The sequence below is a fragment of the Coniophora puteana genome, assembly GCF_000271625.1.
Source record: "Coniophora puteana RWD-64-598 SS2 unplaced genomic scaffold CONPUscaffold_1, whole genome shotgun sequence".
Taxonomy (NCBI): Eukaryota; Fungi; Basidiomycota; class Agaricomycetes; order Boletales; family Coniophoraceae; genus Coniophora; species Coniophora puteana.
The window spans coordinates 4,262,007-4,283,462 of record NW_006913053.1 but is presented as its reverse complement, the minus strand read 5'-3'; the positions used below and the strand labels follow the sequence as shown (position 1 = coordinate 4,283,462).

Genomic DNA, 21,456 nt, shown 5'->3' with positions numbered 1-21,456 from the left:
GTCTGACTGATTGCACAGCTGCGTCTGCTAAACGTCTGCGTCTTTCAGCGAACACCACCCGTTCGATCTTCTTTGGTGCCTCGCTTCCACTTTGGCCCTTCCAACATATCCTATTTTTTCATAGATTCAGCAGCATTCAACCATTTGTAGCTATAATCATATTGGACAATCCAATCAAGTCATATGCTCTTCAACGTTAGCTTCAGCGCCGTTGGCGTGACCTTAAACAAGGGTAAAAACTGGTGTTACATGATGGTTAATAGTCGAGGCCTAATAGTACAAGGACATATATATAGATGTCTATCTATGCGACGTCCTTTAAAACATTTCCTGAACCACAACAGCGCAGACTTAGAGACGGCCGAACACGTCGAGCGCCGGGCGGCCAAAGGAGGGCTATTGGATGCACCATATTAGAAATGCGCTAAGGATAACGTTTCAAGTGGTTACGCACCGTAGGAGCAGGCTTGTTCTGCAGAATATCCTCGATCTTGTTGAGCACCTCGGGCGTCAACTTCGGGATCACATCCAGCGCCTTCAAGTTCTCAAGGACCTGCTCGGGCCTGGACGCACCGAGGATGACCGTGCTCGTGTTCGGGTTCTTCGCTACCCACGCCAAAGCCAGCTGGCCGACCGTGCACCCGAGCTCAGTCTCGGCGAACTTGGTCAGGTCGCGCACTTTGGCGATCTTCGCTTTGCCTTCTTCTTCGTTGAACGACTGGAGCGTGTTCTTGAAGAAGTCGGCGTGGTTGGCGAAGCGCGAGTTTTCGGGGATGCCGTCGTTGTACTTGCCCGTGAGCAGGCCAGACGCAAGTGCGGAGAAGACGGTGGTCCCGACGCCGTACTTGCGGTAGATGGCGTCGTACTCCTTTTCGGGGCGTTCACGGTGGAGCATACTATATTGTTGTCAGCATAGGGTGGACGAGGTGGGTAGGATGGGACGCACTGGTGCTGGCATTGCTCAGCGATGGGAGGGATGAGGTTCAGCTTCTCAGCAACGTCTAGTTTAGATGTGAGTATTATTTCTCCAGGGAAAGCAGATATTTCGCTCACGGTAAGCCTCCTCGATGTCCCGAGCAGACCACTCCGACGTGGCCCAGTAGAACGCCCAGCCCTTCTCGATCACATAGTTGAATGCACGAACCGTCTCCTCCATGGGAGCTGGAAGTGTTATCTATGTCAACTCTGTATATCCTAACAGCATATACGATAGACTCACTGGTGTAGTCAGGACGGTGGGCGAAGAGTACATCGACATAGTCGAGACCGAGACGCTGAAGCGATTCCTGGGTGCCCTCGATGATGCTGAGCAATCAGTTAGCACACGGATCAATCAAAATGCGAGTATCAAACATACTGTTTTCTCGAGAGACCAGTGTCATTGGGACCCTTGCGAGTACCGAAGAAAAGCTTGGTGGTAATGACAAGGTCCGAGCGACGGTAGCCGAGCTCCTTGATGACACGGCCCCTGAAGTCAAAAAGTGACGCGCGTCAGCGATGACACCCCTATCGATGATGGAGATAACGACCACGTACATCTCGATCTCGGAGCGCCCAGCTGCGTAGCCCTCAGCGGTGTCGAACATGTTGATGCCATTGTCGAAGGCGACCTTGATGATTTCCTATATAATGGAGTCGCTTAGTGAGCCGCTAGAGGAAGGCTGGGGTTTGACGCGTGAGGTACATACTTTGACAGGGTCACCAATAACGGTGCCGCCAAGCGTCAGCCCTGGCGAAATCGATAAGCTGACATCTAGCACACATGGATTTCGCGGACTACTCACATCCTCCGAGGGAGAACACCGACACGCGCAGGCCGCTGGGGCCAAGGCGGCGGAATGGCATGTTCTTGGGGTTGAACTCTTGCTTTACGACCTGGGACATTTTTGTAAAGTGGATCGGAGAGTGGGCTGAGGAGAGGAAATGTTACGGGGGGAGCGAAGGAAGAGAGCCCGCTGATAGTGGTGAGGGCCTTTATACGTATGATCTCACTGTGGTATCACATCCGTCTGACGTGTGCTCTTGCCACCTACGATTGCTCAGTCAGCAAGCTATCGGGTGTACCGTTCCGCATGTTTTGTTGTTACTATGGGAAAGTGTCCTGTATGTCGAGACAAATTCGCGTCTACTTGCTTGCCTCTGGGTGTAGAGGCTGCTTTGTGTGTCTCCGCTTGCTGTGATGCTATGACATACTCTATGCAGAACATCGCAGTTTGCATCACGGTGTCCTCCCAAAAGTATGACTTACGATACAACGCCGTGTCAAGCCCTAACATTGTCCGGGTCGAGATATCAGAACTCCCTGGCGCCCAATGTATGTATACATAGAGCAGGTGGAGTTCAGGAACCCATGGTTGAACCTGCTGACGCGTGCACTCCGGATAATAACATTAATCAACCATCCGGGGAGTCATTTAACCGCAGGCCCACGACAGTCAATAAGGCTGACTTGCGCATCAACCGGGCGCCCGCACCCCCACGAATAGCAATGCTGGGCTGCGCCATGCGAGCGCCCGACCGAAGCACTTACGGGACTCTCTGTCCTTGGGTTTGTTCTAGTGGCGGTCAACCTGTTGATAAGAGAACTAGGAGATTGGTGAGAGATCAAGTTGGACCATTCAAGAAGTCGCCACTGAAAGTGCCCTCGGCGTCAGATGTACTTAGTCATCGCGCGAAAGAAGCCTGACCTCCATAATTTCGGCAAAGCCTCGGAGAATTCATCTCGAGGTTCTTTTTGGGTTCTTTCGTTCGTTTAATTTGTAAGTTCCGGTACGTCGTCGATTTGATGAGTTCTCGAGTCCGGCAATTTAAACCAGAGTTATAAGGAGTGGAATCAAACGTAAGAATGCAAGTGCATGCAATTTGGTAAACTAAAACACGGTATAGATACAGTGTGGACTCTAATCGATATACAATGCGATAACAGCTAGCTCAGCTAGCCATTCCTCACCGACCTCTCCTCAGACGCAAGGAATAAATGCATCAAGTGGTGGGCGACCAAAGGTAGACTGCAAGCACCCAAGAATAGAACATCAGTGTCAGAAACCAATTACTCCGAAATACTCGCGTAGCAGAGAAGAAGCAGAACGTACCGGCGGCGCAGGCCTGTTCTCCAGGATATCGTCGATCTTCGCGAGGACCTCGGGCGTCAGCTTCGGGATGACGTCGAGCGCCTTGAGGTTGTCGAGCACCTGCTCGGGCTTGGACGCGCCGAGGATGACCGAGCTCGTGTTCGGATCGCGGGCGACCCACGCAAGCGCGAGCTGGCCGACGGTGCAGTCAAGCTCGTTCTGCGCGAGCTCGCTGAGCTTCCGGACCTTGTCGAGCTTGGCCTGACCTTCCTGGCGCGAGAAGCTCTCGACCGTGCCTTTGAAGCGAGCACCACAGGCGGGGTCGGCGAAGCGAGAGCCCTCTGGGACTCCGTTGTTGTACTTTATGTCGCATTAAATGAGTTCGCGGTTGCGTTGAGAAAAGGAGACACGATCTTACCTTGCCGGTGAGCAGACCGCTTGCGAGGGCGGAGAAGACTGTCTTTCCAACGCCGTACTTTTTGTACAGAGGGCTGTACTCCTTCTCTGGTCGCTCGCGGCAGAACATGCTTCGGAAGATGTTAGAGCTAAAGCGGTTGAGAAAATGAAGGTGCTTACTTGTGCTGGCACTGCTCAACGATAGGACCCTGCATGCCGAGCTTCTCGGCGATGTCTGAGAACAATGTCAGCAAAAGCGTGCAAAGCAGAGTCGCAGGCGCTTACGGTGAGCCTCTTCGATTTCGTAGGCGGACCACTCTGATGTTGCCCAGTAGAAAGCCCAGCCCTTGTCGAGAACGTAGTTGAACGCGCGAACGACCTCCTCTATCGAGACTGGAGGAATAAAGTTAGGCTACATCTTCACAGGAGATAATCCAAGACTTACCAGTCATATCAGACCGGTGCGCAAAGATAACGTCGACGTATTCAAGGCCAAGCCGCTTCAAGCTTGCTTGCGTTCCGGTGATGATGCTAAGGCAGTCCAGTAAGTGGTCTGGAAGGTTGAAGCAGCGACACGAAGGACGTACTGCTTTCTCGAGAGACCCATGTCGTTCGGACCTTCAGTCTGCTCGCCAAAGAACAGCTTCGTGGAGACGATGATGTTGCTGCGCCGGAGGCCAAGCTCCCGGATGACGCGACCCCTGCAGTAGCTCAAAGTGAGAATAGGGACGAGGAGAGGGACGAGGGGCGCCATACATCTCGACTTCCGACTGGCCTTGCGCGTAGTTCTCGGCGGTGTCGAACATGTTGATGCCGTGCTCGTATGCAGTCCGGACGATCTCCTTCACCGGGTCGCCCTTGACGGTCAGACCCATTGTGAGCCCTGATAGCAAGGTCAGCGTCAAAGAGAAAAAAAAATTGAACAGAGCGAAGGTGAACGTACATCCTCCCAGAGAGAAGAGCGGGACACGAAGACCGCTAGATCCAAGTTTCCGGAAAGGCATGGCCTTGGGGTTGAACATAACTTCTTGGTGGTCCATCGAGTAGTCGCCCATGGTGGTAAGAAAGTGTAGAAAGTAGAAAGTAGACGAAAGAGGTGATTAAAGAGGTAGAGGCGCAAAAGGCGACTGGAGAGGAGACCTGGGTAGCTGGTGCTGGTCTTTGTCGTCGAGAACGAGCCCGGTATTTATGCTGCGACACCCTCAAGCTCGGACCGGATGCCTAAGGTCGTCGCAAACAGCCAAGTCGTGGATTGTCCACCATTTCGAGAAGTAAGATAAGCGAGCTCCATGAGCGCCAGATGTGTTGAGTAACGAAGACCCTACAAAATTTGCAAAGAGTAGAGGCCTCTCCCTGCTTGCGAGAACGAATTGGGAGGAGACAACGCCGGATACATGAAACGCCAGACGGTTCCGATACGCGAAGAACACGAAGAAGATCGAAGAGTGGAGCAGAAACGTTTAGGGTCTGGACAGCATACTCGCTAGAATAGTGGAGCATTGTTGAACCCATTAGTCAACAGACACTTTAGGACGATGCGCGAAAATCTTCCTCGTTCGAGCAGCCGAGCATGACGCAAAGAACCATACGAGGATAGGGAACCAGGGCACCAGTGAAACTCGACTGCCGAAGTACATACGGAGATGAAAATAACGAGGGTGGCTGGACGGAAACGTAAGCAAATTAAGGCTTTGGCTTGGAGGTGGAAAACCATTCGGCTCGCACTCACCTTCCTGTATGTAATCGCCAGATGTTTACAGCCTTCTCCTCCTTCATATGCTATTTGCTTGAAACGTGGCCAAAGTCTCTCATGAAACACAGAGGAATAGGCACCTCGGCGGCAAGCTATTTCGCGGATGGCGCCGCAATTGGCGATGGCGCGAGATGGTTGAAGGTTGTTTAAGAATCTGCCGACGGCGGAGAGTGCGGCGGACAATGACTACACCGCCACTTGCTTACCATTGGCAGGTCGCCGCCAGTGACGTTAGTCCTGTTCCACAAATAGTGTTCATATGTGCTCGAAGTTCGCCGCCTTCATTTCGTCGAGAACTCTTCTCAAAGATTGCCGACCACGCGCTTAGGGACCGACACAATGTGAGTTTCGCATGTTGGCTCCACAGTTGTCCAGAGGGTTCTGCGAAAATGCAAATAGGGTAGATAACGTTGCAATCGGCATGGCGGCAAACATGAGAGATTGAATATTCGGTCCGAAATCTACCATGCTCGCGAATAGCGACGATGCGCTCGTCAATGCCAATAACGTTGACAAAAAGCTCTCACAGCTCCACAAACATCTAGAATGCTTGAGAGAGTTTGAAAACGTTTTCCTGGACGAACGTTGTTCCCATATGCATCTAACAGGCATGAAAGAATCGACCCTTACAAGCTGCATGTTTATCATATTCGACTGGCCAGAGCGGCGGTGCGTCCGCTTGAGCGCACATAGCTTTATCGAATTGTCCTCGTTGGCATGTACGACACCGTAATCGATGGCGATAAGCCTACAATTCTCATCTGCACGGCGGCCATCAATGCAAGGAGGACGAAGAGGGTGAGATTACGTTACCAAGATCGCACGATGCGCCTACAAGACGAATATCTTGAGCCCGGTATTATGAACAAGCCAATTCTTTGTAGAAAATCGAGGTCGCACGGGCTCGCGACGACGCACAGCGCGTTTGTCCCGGGCAAGAGGAGGGTGCCCGAAGGGCAATCGCGTGAAGATTCAACTAGCTACGACATGATATATATACTACGAAAACTCGGATATAATAAGATAATGTACGACACGTCATGATGCGAGCGATAACGAACACAGAATTCCAACACACCCCCTTGTTCGATACAAGCGAGCAAATGTAACGTAACAAAATCGGGCGACGACGCGAAGTAAAAAATGAGCAGACGACGACGAAGGTAACACGATGCAAGGCAAAACAAACGAGCAACGATGACGAGGGGGTAAAACAGCACAAAACGAGCGAAAACCGACGAAATGAAACATACAATGCACCCCCTCAAACTCGAGAGGGTTCCCAATCCTACGAAATCCAACAACAAACGACTTGAAGACCCAATCTCCGCTTTTGAGGGCGCAGGGTGCGAATGAGAGGCGAATGGCGAGGGAGGAGACGACAGCGGCACAATGGCACGCGGCGGCGGGGAAACAACGACGGGCGACGGCAACTTCACGGGGCGGCGACGGCTAGTTTTCGGCGACTAGGGGCGCGGTTCGACGACGGCGGCGGCGGCGGCGGGTTCAACGGCGGGCGGTTTTCGGCGACCGGGGGCGCAGGTGCGTGATTCTTCGGCCCTCACGCGGGCGATTCGACGACACAGGCATCGGCGGCGGGGCTATGACGGCGTGCGGGGACAGCAGCGATGTCGGCGGGTTCTACGACGGCACGCGAGAGCGGCGGCAGCGTCGGCGAGTGGCAGCGCGGCGGCAGGGGCAAGCGGCGGCGTGCGAGGAGCAGCGGCGGCAGGCGCGGCACACAGCGGGAAGTGGCCTCAACGGAGGACTTACGCAAAGGTCCAGCGGCGACGGCGGCGCACGAGAGACGGTGCGGCGGCCGGGCGTGCGCTCTTGCAAGCAGCAAGGGGGAAGCGGCGAACGACGAGGGGAGGTGATGGCGGCGCAATAAGGCGATCCGGCGCGCGATAAGGCCTCGACGGCGTGGGACTGTGGCGGCGCGAGTCCCGGCGACTTCAGCGGTGGTGAAGGGTGGCTAACCCTGACGCGATTGTGTAGAAAATCGAGGTCGCACGGGCTCGCGACGACGCACAGCGCGTTTGTCCCGGGCAAGAGGAGGGTGCCCGAAGGGCAATCGCGTGAAGATTCAACTAGCTACGACATGATATATATACTACGAAAACTCGGATATAATAAGATAATGTACGACACGTCATGATGCGAGCGATAACGAACACAGAATTCCAACATTCTTGACGAAAGCTGATAGGTTGTCGTGGTGCGCGATTGGAATAAAATAAGAGCACATCCGTCCTCGTTGCCCATGCTTGTACAATCACCTCAGTAATACGATATCATCGACCGTCTCCGCGTCTAACCAAGCCTTCTCGAAAACAGCCCCGACACCGAGCCTCTCACGCACGTCAACTCCATCGACCACCTTCACAGCCATGACGTACAAAAGACAGCCTTCATACGAATTGCCATAGAAGTCCGCGTCATACATCTCATTAATGCCGTCTGTGCGAGAGAGCGCGATAAGTTGAACCTGCGATGGACTAGGATGTGACCTTGGAAGAACGATCCGGCCTGCAAAGTGGCACCTGTCTGTGTCGCTTCCGGGGAAGATGTCGAACAGCGTGTGGTGCTCGCCGATTTGTCCGTCTGCAGACTGGTTCTTCTCCACCACCATCCAGCAAACCGTTGTGCGAAACACAAGCGTGCCAGCGCGGAGCGTTTTCAAGCCCGATGCTTCGGCTTCCCAGACCGCTGCATCCCATCGTGGGGGCTCATACAGCCCCTTCTCGCTGCCATCGAACACGATGCGCTTGATGGGTCGCAGGCCGAGGTGAACGAGCGCACCAGCGTCCTCCTCGACGACGTGCCATTTGTCCACAAGAGACTCCATCGGACGTGGCCAGTCGTGCGAGTAGTGCAGAGCGACAAATTGCATATCGCTCGCATAGCGGATCGGACCTACCCATCCCGCCCATGCCCACGATGGCCAAGGCGAGCGGGTGCTATCACCACCCACACAACCGCGCCTTGTGAGCGGAGAATCAGGCCTCGGCTGCCACAGTAGCGTCTGATCCAAGTCTGTGACCGCCATGCCATACCGGAAGGCCTGGGATGGATCTCCTCCCGAGAGTTCGAACCCCTGAGCGAATGCGTTCGTGAGCGCGGTGATGGCGTTCACAATGTCGTCCTCGACGGTGAGCTTGCGCTCTGAGTACTCCGTCACGCGGTCCATGTACCCAAGCACCCACTCGCGCGAGCGCAGGAGGAACGCGGGCGGGCGGGTCATGAACATGACGCGGCCGCCGCCGGCGTTAGTCAGGGGGTGTTGGCTCCGTGTCAACGCTTTGCCATTGCTTTCAGCAATGAGGTCTTCGGCCCAGACGTCGCTGGCACATTCGAAGTATACTTGATCTGGCGTGAAGAAGAGGCGACGGCGGGAGAGAATGAGCTCTTGTTATGTCCATCCACGCGTGTCCCAGTGGGTATGGGCGAGCGATTCGCGGGGTGTGGGTAAAGGGACGGCGAAACGTAAGCCTTGTATTGTTTCGACGCGTTGAGCGACGGTACGTGTTCCAGGTCGGAAACCAGGAAGAGGAGCGTCGGCACTAATGCCGCCTACAGCGAAGACAGTGAGAACCCCACAGCCATATATGCGGTCCATGAGGTGAATTTGGGCGAGCTTGTCGTCGAGGTCGTTCTGCACGATGCACAAGGCATCAACCCATAGGTATTGTTCGCCCATCTGACGTGTCAGGAGGACAGTATCGGAAATAGTGGTGGGTAAGACACAGATGGGCAGACCTCCAGGCTGCATGCGACTAGGTAGGTTCTCTTTGGTGGTCCAGTACGAAGAGCCGTTGCGTCCCCACAGATAGCTGAGGGCGAGATAGCGGCAGCTTGGAGGGATGGGTACGATGGACATATCTTGAACATCAATGACGCGCACCACAGGTGGAAGAGACGTCTCCTCGCTCTTTCTCCACCATAACTCTTCGCACTGTGCCCCATGCTCTCTTTCGCACAACGCCATCCAGCCCTTGACCAGGTCCACGTCTACTGTCTCTTTCACTACCCGCCCGTGGAGTTCCACCTTTCGCCCCAGTTGGTGGGCGTCCTCTTCCATGAGCTGCATCTCGAGCATGAGGTTCGTCTCCGCGGCAGCCATGGCTGCAATAACCTCAGCTGGGCGCGTAGAAGGAGTGACACAAAGTCGATGAGCGAGCTCGCGGGTGGGCGGTTCCGGAACGCGGAGGCATCCACATTCCTGGGAGTAAATGGACAGATCAACCTCTGAGAGGTTAGCGTGGAATGTCTTCCTGTCCAAGAGCCAGGTGCGCCTGACGACGGTGGAGATGAGCGAGCAGAGGGCGCAGTCATCCGCACGAGAGAGGATGTTTGGAAGGGTACCGAGGTAGATGGCGTTGTCCTTGGGGAGGCCGTCGTGCAACATGCGCCAGATGTCCAGTTTCGCGCATACAGCGCATAGAGGCGCGTCCTGTTCAGAGCTCCATATCCGCATGCGCTTGAATGTATGGGTTAATCGATACATGTCTATGGATTGGCGTTGATGCAAAAGAAGAGGGGCTGATTAGGCGCTGGCGTAACCAACTTACGTCTCCAAATGCCTCATGGGAAGAACCCAGCACAGGTTTCTGGTTTCGTCACAGCGTGTTGTTAGGCCTGCATTGCAATCTAATCCTGTCATAAAACGAGCGCACCAGGATAACCAGTGGTTCGATGCTCTATGATTGTTTGTGGGCCAAGATTCATCATACCAAGTTGAGGGATGTAAGGGAGGCGGAGCAGGCCCCGGGAATCTTCTGCCAACGTTTCTCCGCCAACTGGCATATTATATGTCCAAATTAGGAAGGAAGGTCTCTCCGCTGTTGGCATATTCGAGAGGTGGCCAGACGGAAATTTACCGACGTCTCTCCGTAGCTTGGCATATTTCAGAGGACGGTAGGTTGATCATCAATGTCATAGCATATACCTACAGTAGCAAAGTAACATATGGCCTATTCATGCCGACTGTTTGCTGGCTCCCGAAGCAGCCCGACGTCCTGCCTATCTGAGAAATCGCCAATGGTGGTAACTTTTTCGTATTGAGTTCACCGCTCCCCTTCAACCTCATCAGGATTCAATTCAGTTCCTACCCCCGCAAGAGAATGCCGCCTTGGAAGGTTCGTAATATCGAAGTCATCCCAAGTGACTTAGACTGCCTGCAGCCCGGTCATCACAAGCGCAAAGTACCTGGAGTTGTCATTAATGCATATGGCGCTATACTGCAACAAAATGAGGGAGGCGCTGGTGACTACGCCTTCCTGTCCTCCTACCCTGGAGCCGTGGTGGGCAACAATGATCCTCCGAAGGGGTTCGGCACCATCATCACAGAAAGTGCGGCCGGACAATCGACCACTGTGGCCGTTGTCAGAACAGGGTTGAATTTATCATGCATTCTGAGAGATTACATTCATTTACGAGCTCTTGTAAAATATATCGGAGGTCTGCAGAACTCAAATCGCGTCTGCAAGGCGCTGTGAAGTTCATGCTCGAAATGTAAAGCAATGTGAGACTTGTCTAAATGGGGTGTCGTTTCACAAGGCATCAAGTCAGCTTGTCATTATCACCCTGTTTATGTCGCTGCCTTGCCAGAATCGTGTATGTTTGATACCCGAGTACAAGACTACTCACAATCTGACAACGGGCTTGTACGCGCTGGCGCACTACTCCGGGCTAAGGTTAGGGTTAGTAACCCACAAATGAACAACTCATGCTTCTGATAACGTGTGAGGTGGGTTTTGGTTTTTGGGGCAAAATCCAACATGTGCTGTCAAAGGGAAGCCGCCCAGAACAAGTGTTCTGCCCAAGAGCGTTTTCCTGTATGTCTGACAACGCATGCGGAGCGGTGAAGAAACAACATGGACTCGACATCGCCGCGAATTCATTTTCAGACTCCGATGACATATGCGGAAACTCTCCTATGTTCTCCTTGGCAATGTTCGCGACCATTGCGTTCTCCGAAATCAATTATACATACCAAAAGCCAAAATAGCATAGATGAATATTACCTCAGAATGCAGGAGTACACTACAGTACTCCGATGACGGTCCAGGAGGTTCGGGAGAAGCAAGAGAAGCAGAGAAGCGGGAATGGGTGAAAAGACAGAAGGGCGTAGAAGAAGCAGAAGGACTTTGGAATGCCAGAGCTTCTGGTACTTAAGAGACGGCCATCTCTCGCCTGACTTCCCCTTGCCGCCATCCTTCTCCCCGTCACGATGCACCACCCTCTCGCCGCCTATCATCTCCCCGCCCCAATTCGGAAGACAGACTGCCTACCAAGACAACAGATGTGCGTCCCGGCCCTCAGAATACGGTCATCATACCCTCTCGTGTGTTTATTCTGTCGTGTTTCTGAGTCTAACGTGCTTACTTCTGTAGCTCGTCACTCGTGTCATGATACTTATTTGCCACTCTCTTATTGTGCGCTTTCAAGGTAATTTCTTGAGCCCCTTTTCTCGTCCACTCGAGTTGTATGTGTTCTTGACCATCTGTATGCTTCGTGTTCTCTCTCGTGTTGTCAATGATTATGTTAGTTTTTGTCATGTACTATAGCTGCTGTACATTAGTCCGGCTCATGGATGGTATAACAATGGAAAATTACAAGTGTGCTATAATCATAAATTGGCGTGTAAGAGATGTGATTGCTATAGTCCACTGCACTCATGACCTGGCCTTGCATCGTACACAGCGCCTGTACAGCCTACAAGGGTCACATCGCCTATAAGCAGACTCAGCCTTGTAACCCTAGCGGGATGCTGGCACGCTCGAATCGGCTTCTGTCAAACCCTCCTCGTCTTGTCAAAGTTGAAGCTACTTTGTTTGACTTGCGAGGTAACCTAAGTCGCTTTGACCACTATGCTCCCTGTAAGCGATTGTGGACCTTATTGCTTGCATGTAAGTCCACCGCACTTTTAGTGATGATGGAAGAACATATCCTTGCAGCGGTGAGCACATCCGAGTACATAACACTGACGATTTCACTCACTTTTGCCCAGTGTCCATCAAAGGTCCCACAGGAGCTTGCATCCCGCCCGCGATGGTTCATTCCAATGTGCGGCGGTAATCCAGCACATTGGGTGCTTACTTGGGTCGACTTCAGTCAGCGAGAATACGGAGTGTTCGACAGCTTACCCCAGTTCCACTCCGAATATTGGGCTGTCCCGGTGCGTTACCTTTGCACAGTTCTTAGCGTGCATTTGACACCTGTACAGGGGCTCAAGTCAGTGGTGGACACAGTGTGCGAATTCATCAATGGCGAGAGCATACCTTGGGTAAAGTGGACACGGCGCATGCAGGTACCACCAACGAGTGAGCAGCAGGTTGATGGGTGGTCATGCGGCCTATTTGTCCTCCTGGCCATGGCTACGTTGTGCCGAAAGCAGGACCCCAACCTGATTGGTCACAGTCAGCTGGAGGCGGCGAAGCAGATGGTGCTAAGAGAGATCCAAACCGAGATGTGAGTAACATTTCGCCGATAATAACAGTGATGCTTACGATGTCCTAGGGTCCCGACTGAACCATTGGCAGTGGTTATTCACTTGCCTATGTCGCGATCGCATTCACGACAGCATGACCAGTCATGTCACTATATATTTTACTTACATTTCACGCATCGTCGTTGAAGTCGCAGCTTCACTTCTTGGTGCAATAGGTCACGTGACCGGCTACCTCAATAACCGGTCACATGACCCGGTTCGGTTACTTTACTTACCCGGCTTACATAATCATTCCATGACATTCCCGGACGTTCTTTATGACTTCATCATAACATCATCAACGCGTCATATATGGCGACACTCATACGTCACTCGTTTACCATTAGTAGTAGTACCTCGCACTGCTTGGTCTGTGCGCACACAGTCATTACCATATTAGCTAGTCTGTTTGGCTCGACCAAACATCCTGTACTTGTATATAGCCTGAGCAATCCACGCCCCAAGACTCTAAGTGAGTTCTTGTGGGAATCCCTCCTAACAACTCTACACCTAGTCTTGCCACGTCGGCGAGCAGTCAACCCTACCCCGCCTTCCCTCTCGTTGTTGTCCTGTATAGGGCTTCGACGTCTACCTTCTTCTGTGGTTTTTTTGCGTGTGTTGGTTTCTTGGGCTCGCGCCTTAGGAGTCGCTCACAGCCTATGGTTAACGCGTGCAATTCTTCGGTGGTTCTGTGAGTACCTTAATACCTATCGTGAGCTATGCTGACACCGGATGTAGTGGCAAGCGAAAAGAACCACCTCTTGATGATGGCCCAGACGTCAATGAAGGAGGGGGTAATGGTGGCCCGGGCATAGGTGACTCGGGAGGAGGTGGAGATAGAGGTGGGAACGGCGGTGGGAACGGCGGTGGGGACGGTGGTGGGGACGGTGGTGGTGATGGTGACGATGATGAGGGTGACGGAGAGGATGAAGACGAGGAAAGTGGGACGCACCGACGCTCCGAGGCCCAGCGTAGAAAAGACCTCGAAGACGACCCATATACGGATAAGGTCGAACCGCACTCCGTTTTTTGTATTGCATGCCAATCGACGAAACAGCTCCACTCAGTGAAGATCTAGACGCTGCAATAGACGAGAACGTGACCTTGTCGGAGCAAGGCCGTTGGATCCGAGTTGCAGATGCGCAGCCTTCGCCTTCTCTTCCAGCCGCTACGTACTTCAATTGTATAAGTGTTTATTCTAATCAGCGACCCTTGCACTAATCGTTATATTTTCTCATCTAGCTCCTTCTTCAACTGCTGTTCAATACGCTGCTGCACGAAGCGAAATCCTGGATGAAGATCACAAAATCTCTATCATTAAAGTCCTCGACTCCCGCCGACGCTGTCAATCTCACACAAACGTCCATTCTGAGAGAGAAGCAGGGCTCAACCCGAAGTTTGCCGCTGAAACTTCGCTGAACAAAGTCATCCGGGCACGCGAAGGGATAGAGAAGATGTCTATTCAAGAAGCCTCCCACCGTGCTCGCGTTGCTCAGTTCCAGCACGAAGAGAACTCCCAAGACAGCGCTCGCAGGGGGTTGATGCGCTGGATTGGGACCGCGCATAGAATCAGGGAAGTCCTCGGACCCAACGGAGGTACGTCTGCAAGTCAATGCTGTCTGTTCGCCGCATTGGTGTGACTGACGGGTTATATGTTAGGTTTACCACAGCTCCACACGCGCAACGTGACCAGCCTCTATCCCCTAGTAATCGGATCACACATTATCATCCGGAACTCTGTCCGCATATACATTGGTGAGGTCCTCAATTTCTACTACAAATCTGAAGCAAAAGCAAGCCGGCATAACTCTCTTGAGTCGGTTGATAGTATTGACGAGATCACGTCTCTCGCGGTGCGCATTTTCATCCCTTTTGAGCCGGTGAGTGTGTTTTCTTTATTGTATTCACCCTGATTTAAATGTTCCTTCTGTCTAGATCCCGGCCCATTGCGATGATGATTTTATGTACGACGATTCAGGTGACGACATCCCCGGCCCCGTCCTTTTCCGCCCATACCACCTCAATCATGAGCTGCACACTTACATCGTGTCTTCTGACGAAGTCCTATATCACCTGGGTCTCCTCGCCTTCACCAAGCGATCTGCTGGCGAGCCTTCTTCCTATCCACTAAGACTCACTCTCGATGCGGCTTCGCACTGGAAGGCTCTCACGAAGCCAGCGATTCGACAGGTTTTGCCCAAGATCAAGATTCCGGGCGGGAAAATGGCAGCGCCATCTTTGTGATTGACTACTTGTAACCTCTCGTAACGTGTTCGGTGAGCCCCTGTAGGGCTGTAGTCATCAGTATTACATCACGCAATCTGAGCTATCACATGACCGATGTCTCTCCGACTTAGCATATTTGACATGAGGATTAGACCTCCGGTGTGGCATATTTGAGACCAAAATCCTATGTTTTGACGGAGAGACATAGGTGGGAGTTTCACGGGGCCTGGCGGAGCTGACTTTGCACAACTGACGCGGGCGGATACAAGTCCACCGGGCTTTGCCGAAGCGACGGTCCGGATATGGGCCGGACCATGTCCAGCGGCTCACCTGCTTTTCTTTCAGTTTCTATCCTCCCTCATTTTGAAGAGACTCAAGGCCCTAGTGGGCACACCTGGACCCGAAGGACACTATGTCACTTTGGTTGCCACGCAAGGATACTGTACTATACGCGTTTGTCTACACAACAACCTCTAGCATACATCTACTGGTTTTACCAGGGTTTTTACTGGATGTACAAAGGAGAATACATCTACTCAAGAATGAGGCCCACTTGGAGGTCGACAGTGTTAAAGCTAGGCACTGTTAGACCCTCTCTTGCTCGTGGTAGAAGCAAGTGTATTATGTACCTAGGCACTGTTAGACCTAGGCTTGTATGTAAGTTCTCTATCATGTATGATAAAACAACGGCGGCTTACCCTCTCTTGCTCGTGGTAGAAGCAAGTGAGGGAAAGCGAGTGGCTGAGCCGCCTGTATAGTATCGAACTTCTATTCCGCTTCGGATCGGCGCGTCAACATCGCCACATGCTCGCCACAGTCGCGTCTCGCAGTGTCTATGGGATTTCCTAATCCCGACACTCCTCCTCACTGCGAAGACGCGGTCCCTCTCTCCAACTCCTCCTGAGACCTAGCCCTATACCGAGTCCCTGGCCCCCCTCACGCTGCTGAATCGTCAACGCAAGCCCAACATCCGACGGAGTGCCACGAAGGACGGTTTGGGTAGTGATTTGGTGAAGATGTCGGCAATGTTTTCCGATGTGGGGATGTATCGTAGCTGTATCGTACCGTCGTCGACGCGTTCGCGGATGAAATGATACCGAACGTCGATGCGCTTCGTGCGAGAGAAGTTTGATGGATCCTCCGAAATTTTGATAGTGGCCTGGTTGTCGCAGAATAGCGGCGTCGGGTGCAACTGCGTGTAACCGAGGGCGGTGAGGACATTGCGAACCCAGATAATTTCCTTAGTTGCGGCGTTCGTGGCGACGTATTCTGCTTCGCACGTTGAGGACGTTACGATCGGTTGCTTTCGTGAGGACCAAGAAACAACGCCTGATCCAAGCGACGTGCAATAACCGGTTACGGAGCGGCGGGTCTCTTCGCATGCCGCGTAGTTCGAGTCAGTGAAACCTGTCAGATCCGCGCTCGACCGGCCGCCCAGAACTAGCTGTAAGTCTCGGGTACCGATGAGGTACCGTAGAACGCGTTTTGCCGCAGCGAAGTGCTCTTCGGCGTACGCGTCCAGGAACTGGCTTAGGAATTGACAAGCAAAGGCCAAATCTGGACGCGTACCGACAGCGAGATAATTGAGTGATCCGACGAGTGACCTGTAGGGTATCTTCGCTAGTTCTGCACGTCGGGCGGCATCAAGCGTGGCATGGGGCACACGCGCTAGCTGGAAGTTCGGTTCCAGCAGCGTGGCGACTGGTTTCGCGTTTGCCATGCCGAATTGTTCTAGAACTCGGTCGATGAGAGCAGTCTGCAATAGGGACACCGTACGAAGATCGCGGTCGCGTGCGATAGCGATGCCTACACAGAATTTCGACGAGCCTAGCTCCGAAATCTGCCATAGAGTCTTCATAGACATCTTCAACCGGTCAATAGAACTCTGCGTACTGCCCGCGATGCAGAAATCATCGACATGGACGGCAGCGATGGTGATGTCGGAGCCTTCTCGACGGACGTAGATGCAATGTTCGCATGATAGTCGAGTGTAGCCCCAAGAGATCATGGCATCGTGCATAGTCTTGTTCCACACGCGACCGCCCTGTTTCAACCCATAGAGCCCCTTCAGTACCTTCCACACCATCCCTTCAGTCCCCGGCTCCTCAAAGCCCTTCGGCTGCTCCATGTAGCACGCCTCGTCCTCCTCTAGCCGGCCATACAAGTAAGCCGTCTTGACGTCGACTTGTTCGCATTCTAGGTCTAACGCCGCTGCCAGATGCAATAAGATGCGGAACGATTCTAAGCGTGCAGTGGGCGAGGTAGTTTTGAAGTAGTCCTCCCCGAAGACGGCTTCGAAGCCACGACAGACCCAGCGAGCCTTGTGACGAACGGGCGTTCCGTCCTCGTCACACTTGAGCTTGAAAACGGCTCGACCTTTCATGATCTTTCGACCCGGGGGTACGTCTTCGCGTGGAATGACGACGTAAACGCCCTGTTCCTTCAGGCTCGCGAATTCTTTCTTCAGCGCTTTGTCCCACTCGGGCCCGTCGTCGCGTGCCAGCGCTTCTTTGATAGAGGTGGGATCGACGTAGAGCACGTGTTCATCAGAGTCCGAGTTGTCCTCATCCACCGGTAGATCCCAATCCACAAAGAAAGCATTGATTGACGCCTTGACGTCCTCCAGGCGAGTCACATACTTGAGACTGTCAGCGAGCGCTTGTTTCTCGGTGGGTTTAGAGACCCGAGACGACCGTCGCAGTCCGCTGTCTTCGAAAGGTTGCAGTGGGGGTGAGTGATCAACGTCAGGCGTCGCGTCGACGTGCGGAGATGGATCGAGCGGTGGGAGAGATGGGACAACGTCACCAGTCGTAGTATCAGTTGGCGGCAACGCAGGATCGCCGAGTACAACGCCGGGGCGAAATGAATCGCCTCCCGTCTCGTGCGATTCAATGAAACGTACATGGAAAGATGTTCCGACCTTTCCAGTCGCCTTATTGAAGCACCGGTAGGCCTTGGAGTCAAGGGAATAGCCGATGAGTATGCATTCCACCGAACGCGCTAGGACTTTGGGATTATGGTGGTTCTGCACGAGGACAAACGCTCGGGCCCCAATCTCCCGCAGGTGAGAGAGATCCGGCTTCGTTCCGTGCCATGCCTCGTAGGGTGTCTTTCCATCGAGGGCGCGCGCCGGAGTCCGTACATGTAAGTAGTTAGCTGTGAGTACGAACTCATCCCACCGCGTGACCGGCAGCCCACATGCAAGACGCATCGTGCGGGCTTTGTTCATCAGCGAAAGGTGCAAGCGCTCAACGAGACCATTCTGAGCTGAGGTGTGGGGCGCCGTGAATAGCTGTTGGGTGCCCCGGTCCTCGAGCCAGCGTTTGAGGTCAGATCGCTTTAGCTCGCTGTTATCACTAATGAACGTCCCAGTCTTGAGGCCTGTTTCGAGCTCCCGAGCTCGCTCCCAGGCCTGCAGTGCGGCGTATGCAGCGTCCTTGCTCTTCAGAGGTATAGACCAGGAGAATCGGGTAGAATCATCGATTATGTCCATAATATAGACATTACCGTGAGCTGACGGAGTACCCGGATGCTCCATCAAGTCTACATGTACGCGGCCCAGTCTCCTATTCGCTCTCGTACCCTCTCTGACCTTTGGAACATGCGATCGAGCCTGTTTGCCAAGGATGCAGTGTTCACATTTAGGTGGAGTGACAGAGAGGTCGATTGACATACCCGTCGCCATGCGTTTCCTAGCCAGATCCAGTACGGACTGGTAGTTCGCGTGTCCGAGACGACGGTGCCAGACGGATAGGGATGGGACTTTGGGTGCGAAGTAGGTGTGGTGTGCGAGAGCGCTGGTGGAGCCGACGAGGCGATACAGGTTCTTGGAGGTGACTACGCCGTAGAGGATGCGAACGCCAGCGGCGTTGACAACAGAGCATCCGTCCGGACCGAAAACCACAGTGTAGTTTCGTTCCGCGTTGAGCTTGGACACGGAGATGAGACGGACTGCCGCCTGGGGGACGTAGAGGACGTTGTGCAGATCAAGATGCCGGCCGCGACCGAAAGACAAGCGTATAGTGCCTATCCCTCGTGCGTGTACGACTGCCCTGCCGACACCGTGGATCGTCCTCGCTTCAATGGGCGACAAAGAGTAGAAGTCGGCAGCATCGCTCGTGATGTGAGTGGATGCGCCCGAGTCCATGTAGAAGGGGACGACACTAGGATCAATGACAGTGGGTTTCGATTGATTCAAAGCATTGGACATCCACAGGGCGTGCTCAGCGGCCGTCGAGTGTTTGCTCCAGTCGACGTGGGTATGCAGGCTGTCGCCCTCAGACGACAGGAAGTATGCGTCATACTCTTGGAGGTCTGCGTCATCCATCTCGGCAACCTCAGCTGGCTGTAGCGTGTCAGATGCTAAGCCCGCGAAGTCGGAGTCCTCTGCAGGGGGTGCCGTGGATGACGACGCGTCTGGGTCGTCACCGATGAGATACGCCCTACCAGAGTGGTCATCACCGATCCAGATACGGCCCTCGGCCTTGAAGCGACGGCCGATGGGCGCTCGCTTGGGCGTCGTCTTCACGTCCTCGCTAGAGCGGTGTTTGTCCCTGGCATCTAAGACTTCGCGTCGACGACCTTCCATAGCTCCCCCTGGGCCCCAGCATGTAGCTGAGGAGTGAGGCCCTCCGCACGTCCTGCAGACCACACGAGAGCCAGCTTGTGCTTTCGTCGTGGTTGCTAGGATCGATTCGCCCAGCGTCGTTGAGTTCGCAGCGTCGATGGCGCTCTGCTCGATGTCGAGGCGGTGTAAGATATTACGTGCATCGAAATCGGCGTGATGGTGGTTCGATGACAGCTGGTGAGCGAGCTCGTTGCTGATGATCGGGAACTCCTTAGACAGGACGCTCATCAAGCCAGTGGCGAAGAGACGGTTCTCTGTCATAGGACCCATGCGCATGACTCGGCTTGCCATTTCACTGAGTTCCCGTGCGGTGGTTGCAAGGCGTCGATCTCGAGTGAAGTTAGTCGAGAAGAGCTTGCGTAGAAGTAGCACTTGAGCTATTGGCCCTAGCTGCTCATGCCTCCCTCGTAGCACCTGGTACGCATCGGCTAGCCACTTGTGAGTCGAGATGTACTGACGGTCGACGCTAGAGATCTTTCCTCGGATGAAATAGAGGATAGTATCGTTCGCGCGAATCCAGTCGTGTGCGTACTGGGCGTCAATAGACGCGTCAACCCACGGAACTTGTCCGTCTAGCCACCTTGCGTCATACTGGTTTGTCACCAGATGCTGTCGGATATCCTCGTCCCAGGTCATCCAGTTCCCAGTGCTACGGTCTAGCTGCTCGATTTGGGCTGCGTGGTGCAGCTCAAGCTTCCCTCCTGTGATCTTCGGGAGAAAAACAGCATGGCGTGCCGGTCCCGAGGGGGCTGCGGCATGGTAGTACGCTGGTGGAGCATGGTGCGCCGGTCCTGCAGGAGCAGCGGCGTGGTAGTACGCTGGTGGAGCATATACCGGGGGCGGCGCTGGAGCTGGGAGATGCGGTGGCAGTTGACGAGGAGGTCCTTGTGGTGGAGGGCGCGGAGGTACAGGCGGAGGCCCGGCCGGGTACCCGTGAGGGTAATAGGTTGAGACCGGGTGCTGTAGCCTAGGTGGTTGCGATGAGTACGTTGCCACTGGAGCCTGAGTATATGCGGGTTGCGAGGTCGATGCCACCGGAGCCCGAGTATATGCAGGTTGTAAAGTCGAAGGCTCAGGTGCGTACACATGCTGCTGTTGTGGGGGTTGAACATCACGGTGTCTCGTAAGAGAGGCCGGAGTCAGTACCCGACTTTCATCGCGATCCTCGTCAATACGGGATAGCGGACGCGCGTCAAGAACGTTGGTCAAAGCAGGGGGCGTAACATTACGTCTGTGAGTCACAAAAGGTGCCGACATGTTGAAAAGCGAACGACTCGGGCCGTCGCGGGTAGTGGGAGATTCGGTACGAGGGGCCTGAGGGCCGAGACCAAAGAAATTAGGACGAGGGGCGCTGGCGCCTATGTCAAAAAGACTGCTGCTATGGCTATTAGAGCCGAAAAGACTGGTGGGTCCGCCAGGATGACGATTACCAAAGCCGAAAAGATCGGAGTTGTTACGAGTCGTGTCGGCAGATGGTTCGTGCAGAGTATCATGGGGGGAAGCAGACGTTGAGGGTTGGGCAAAAGAGACGCGGTACGGTTGGGAGTGTATATTGGAAGCGTACTCTGGCAGACTCGCTGACGCGTCCATAGTTTCCGCATCTACCGGCCGTATTCCCTCATCGCCGTCGGCGTTCCCGGAATGAAAAGAGTGTTGTGACATATTGTCGGGTGTACGTGTTGTACTAAGAAGCGTTTCGCAAAGGCGAATAAACGTGGGTGATGCTGTGGGGTCCGGACAGCTGTTCATCCAGTACCACGGGGTCAAAAAACTAAAAACGCGCAAAGCGCAGGGCGCTCATAACCTGTTAAAGCTAGGCACTGTTAGACCCTCTCTTGCTCGTGGTAGAAGCAAGTGTATTATGTACCTAGGCACTGTTAGACCTAGGCTT

At 53.8% G+C, this 21,456-nt stretch overlaps 6 protein-coding genes across 6 annotated transcripts; 2 read left to right on the top strand and 4 right to left on the bottom strand.

The window, feature by feature from the left end:
- Nucleotides 1–145: 145 nt before the first annotated feature.
- CONPUDRAFT_116614 (Aldo keto reductase) lies at nucleotides 146–1,930 on the bottom strand. Its single transcript, XM_007765699.1, has 9 exons — nucleotides 1,785–1,930; nucleotides 1,689–1,729; nucleotides 1,537–1,622; nucleotides 1,358–1,468; nucleotides 1,220–1,305; nucleotides 1,054–1,161; nucleotides 947–1,001; nucleotides 455–896; nucleotides 146–396 (listed from the first exon to the last, which is right to left on the bottom strand). The coding sequence occupies exons 1-9, from the start codon at nucleotides 1,882–1,884 to the stop codon at nucleotides 352–354; spliced, it is 1,074 nt and encodes a 357-aa protein (XP_007763889.1). The 5' UTR covers nucleotides 1,885–1,930; the 3' UTR covers nucleotides 146–351.
- A 1,030-nt stretch (nucleotides 1,931–2,960) lies between these two features.
- On the bottom strand, nucleotides 2,961–4,522 carry CONPUDRAFT_141510 (voltage-gated potassium channel beta-2 subunit; the record flags this gene model as incomplete). Its single annotated transcript, XM_007765698.1, has 9 exons — nucleotides 2,961–3,008; nucleotides 3,093–3,431; nucleotides 3,490–3,598; nucleotides 3,648–3,702; nucleotides 3,753–3,860; nucleotides 3,913–3,998; nucleotides 4,055–4,168; nucleotides 4,224–4,350; nucleotides 4,411–4,522. 9 exons carry the CDS (start codon nucleotides 4,520–4,522, stop codon nucleotides 2,961–2,963), a joined length of 1,098 nt encoding a protein of 365 aa, XP_007763888.1.
- Nucleotides 4,523–6,153: 1,631 nt separating this feature from the next.
- CONPUDRAFT_161929 (uncharacterized protein) lies at nucleotides 6,154–7,286 on the top strand. The gene is made up of 2 exons (XM_007765697.1): nucleotides 6,154–6,762; nucleotides 6,807–7,286. Exons 1-2 carry the CDS (start codon nucleotides 6,573–6,575, stop codon nucleotides 7,109–7,111), a joined length of 495 nt encoding a protein of 164 aa, XP_007763887.1. The 5' UTR covers nucleotides 6,154–6,572; the 3' UTR covers nucleotides 7,112–7,286.
- Nucleotides 7,287–7,495: 209 nt separating this feature from the next.
- CONPUDRAFT_149417 (HET-domain-containing protein) lies at nucleotides 7,496–9,727 on the bottom strand (the record flags this gene model as incomplete). The annotated part of the gene is made up of 2 exons (XM_007765696.1): nucleotides 7,496–8,589; nucleotides 8,647–9,727. The coding sequence occupies 2 exons, from the start codon at nucleotides 9,725–9,727 to the stop codon at nucleotides 7,496–7,498; spliced, it is 2,175 nt and encodes a 724-aa protein (XP_007763886.1).
- Nucleotides 9,728–12,286: 2,559 nt separating this feature from the next.
- CONPUDRAFT_141509 (uncharacterized protein) lies at nucleotides 12,287–15,138 on the top strand (the record flags this gene model as incomplete). The annotated part of the gene is made up of 7 exons (XM_007765695.1): nucleotides 12,287–12,400; nucleotides 12,449–12,693; nucleotides 13,451–13,743; nucleotides 13,770–13,895; nucleotides 13,955–14,308; nucleotides 14,372–14,592; nucleotides 14,648–15,138. 7 exons carry the CDS (start codon nucleotides 12,287–12,289, stop codon nucleotides 14,954–14,956), a joined length of 1,662 nt encoding a protein of 553 aa, XP_007763885.1. The 3' UTR covers nucleotides 14,957–15,138.
- Nucleotides 15,139–18,146: 3,008 nt separating this feature from the next.
- Nucleotides 18,147–18,308, bottom strand: CONPUDRAFT_18208 (uncharacterized protein; the record flags this gene model as incomplete). The annotated part of the gene is made up of 1 exon (XM_007764168.1): nucleotides 18,147–18,308. A coding segment is annotated over one exon (162 nt), but the record flags the coding sequence as incomplete, so codon positions are not given.
- Nucleotides 18,309–21,456: the final 3,148 nt, after the last annotated feature.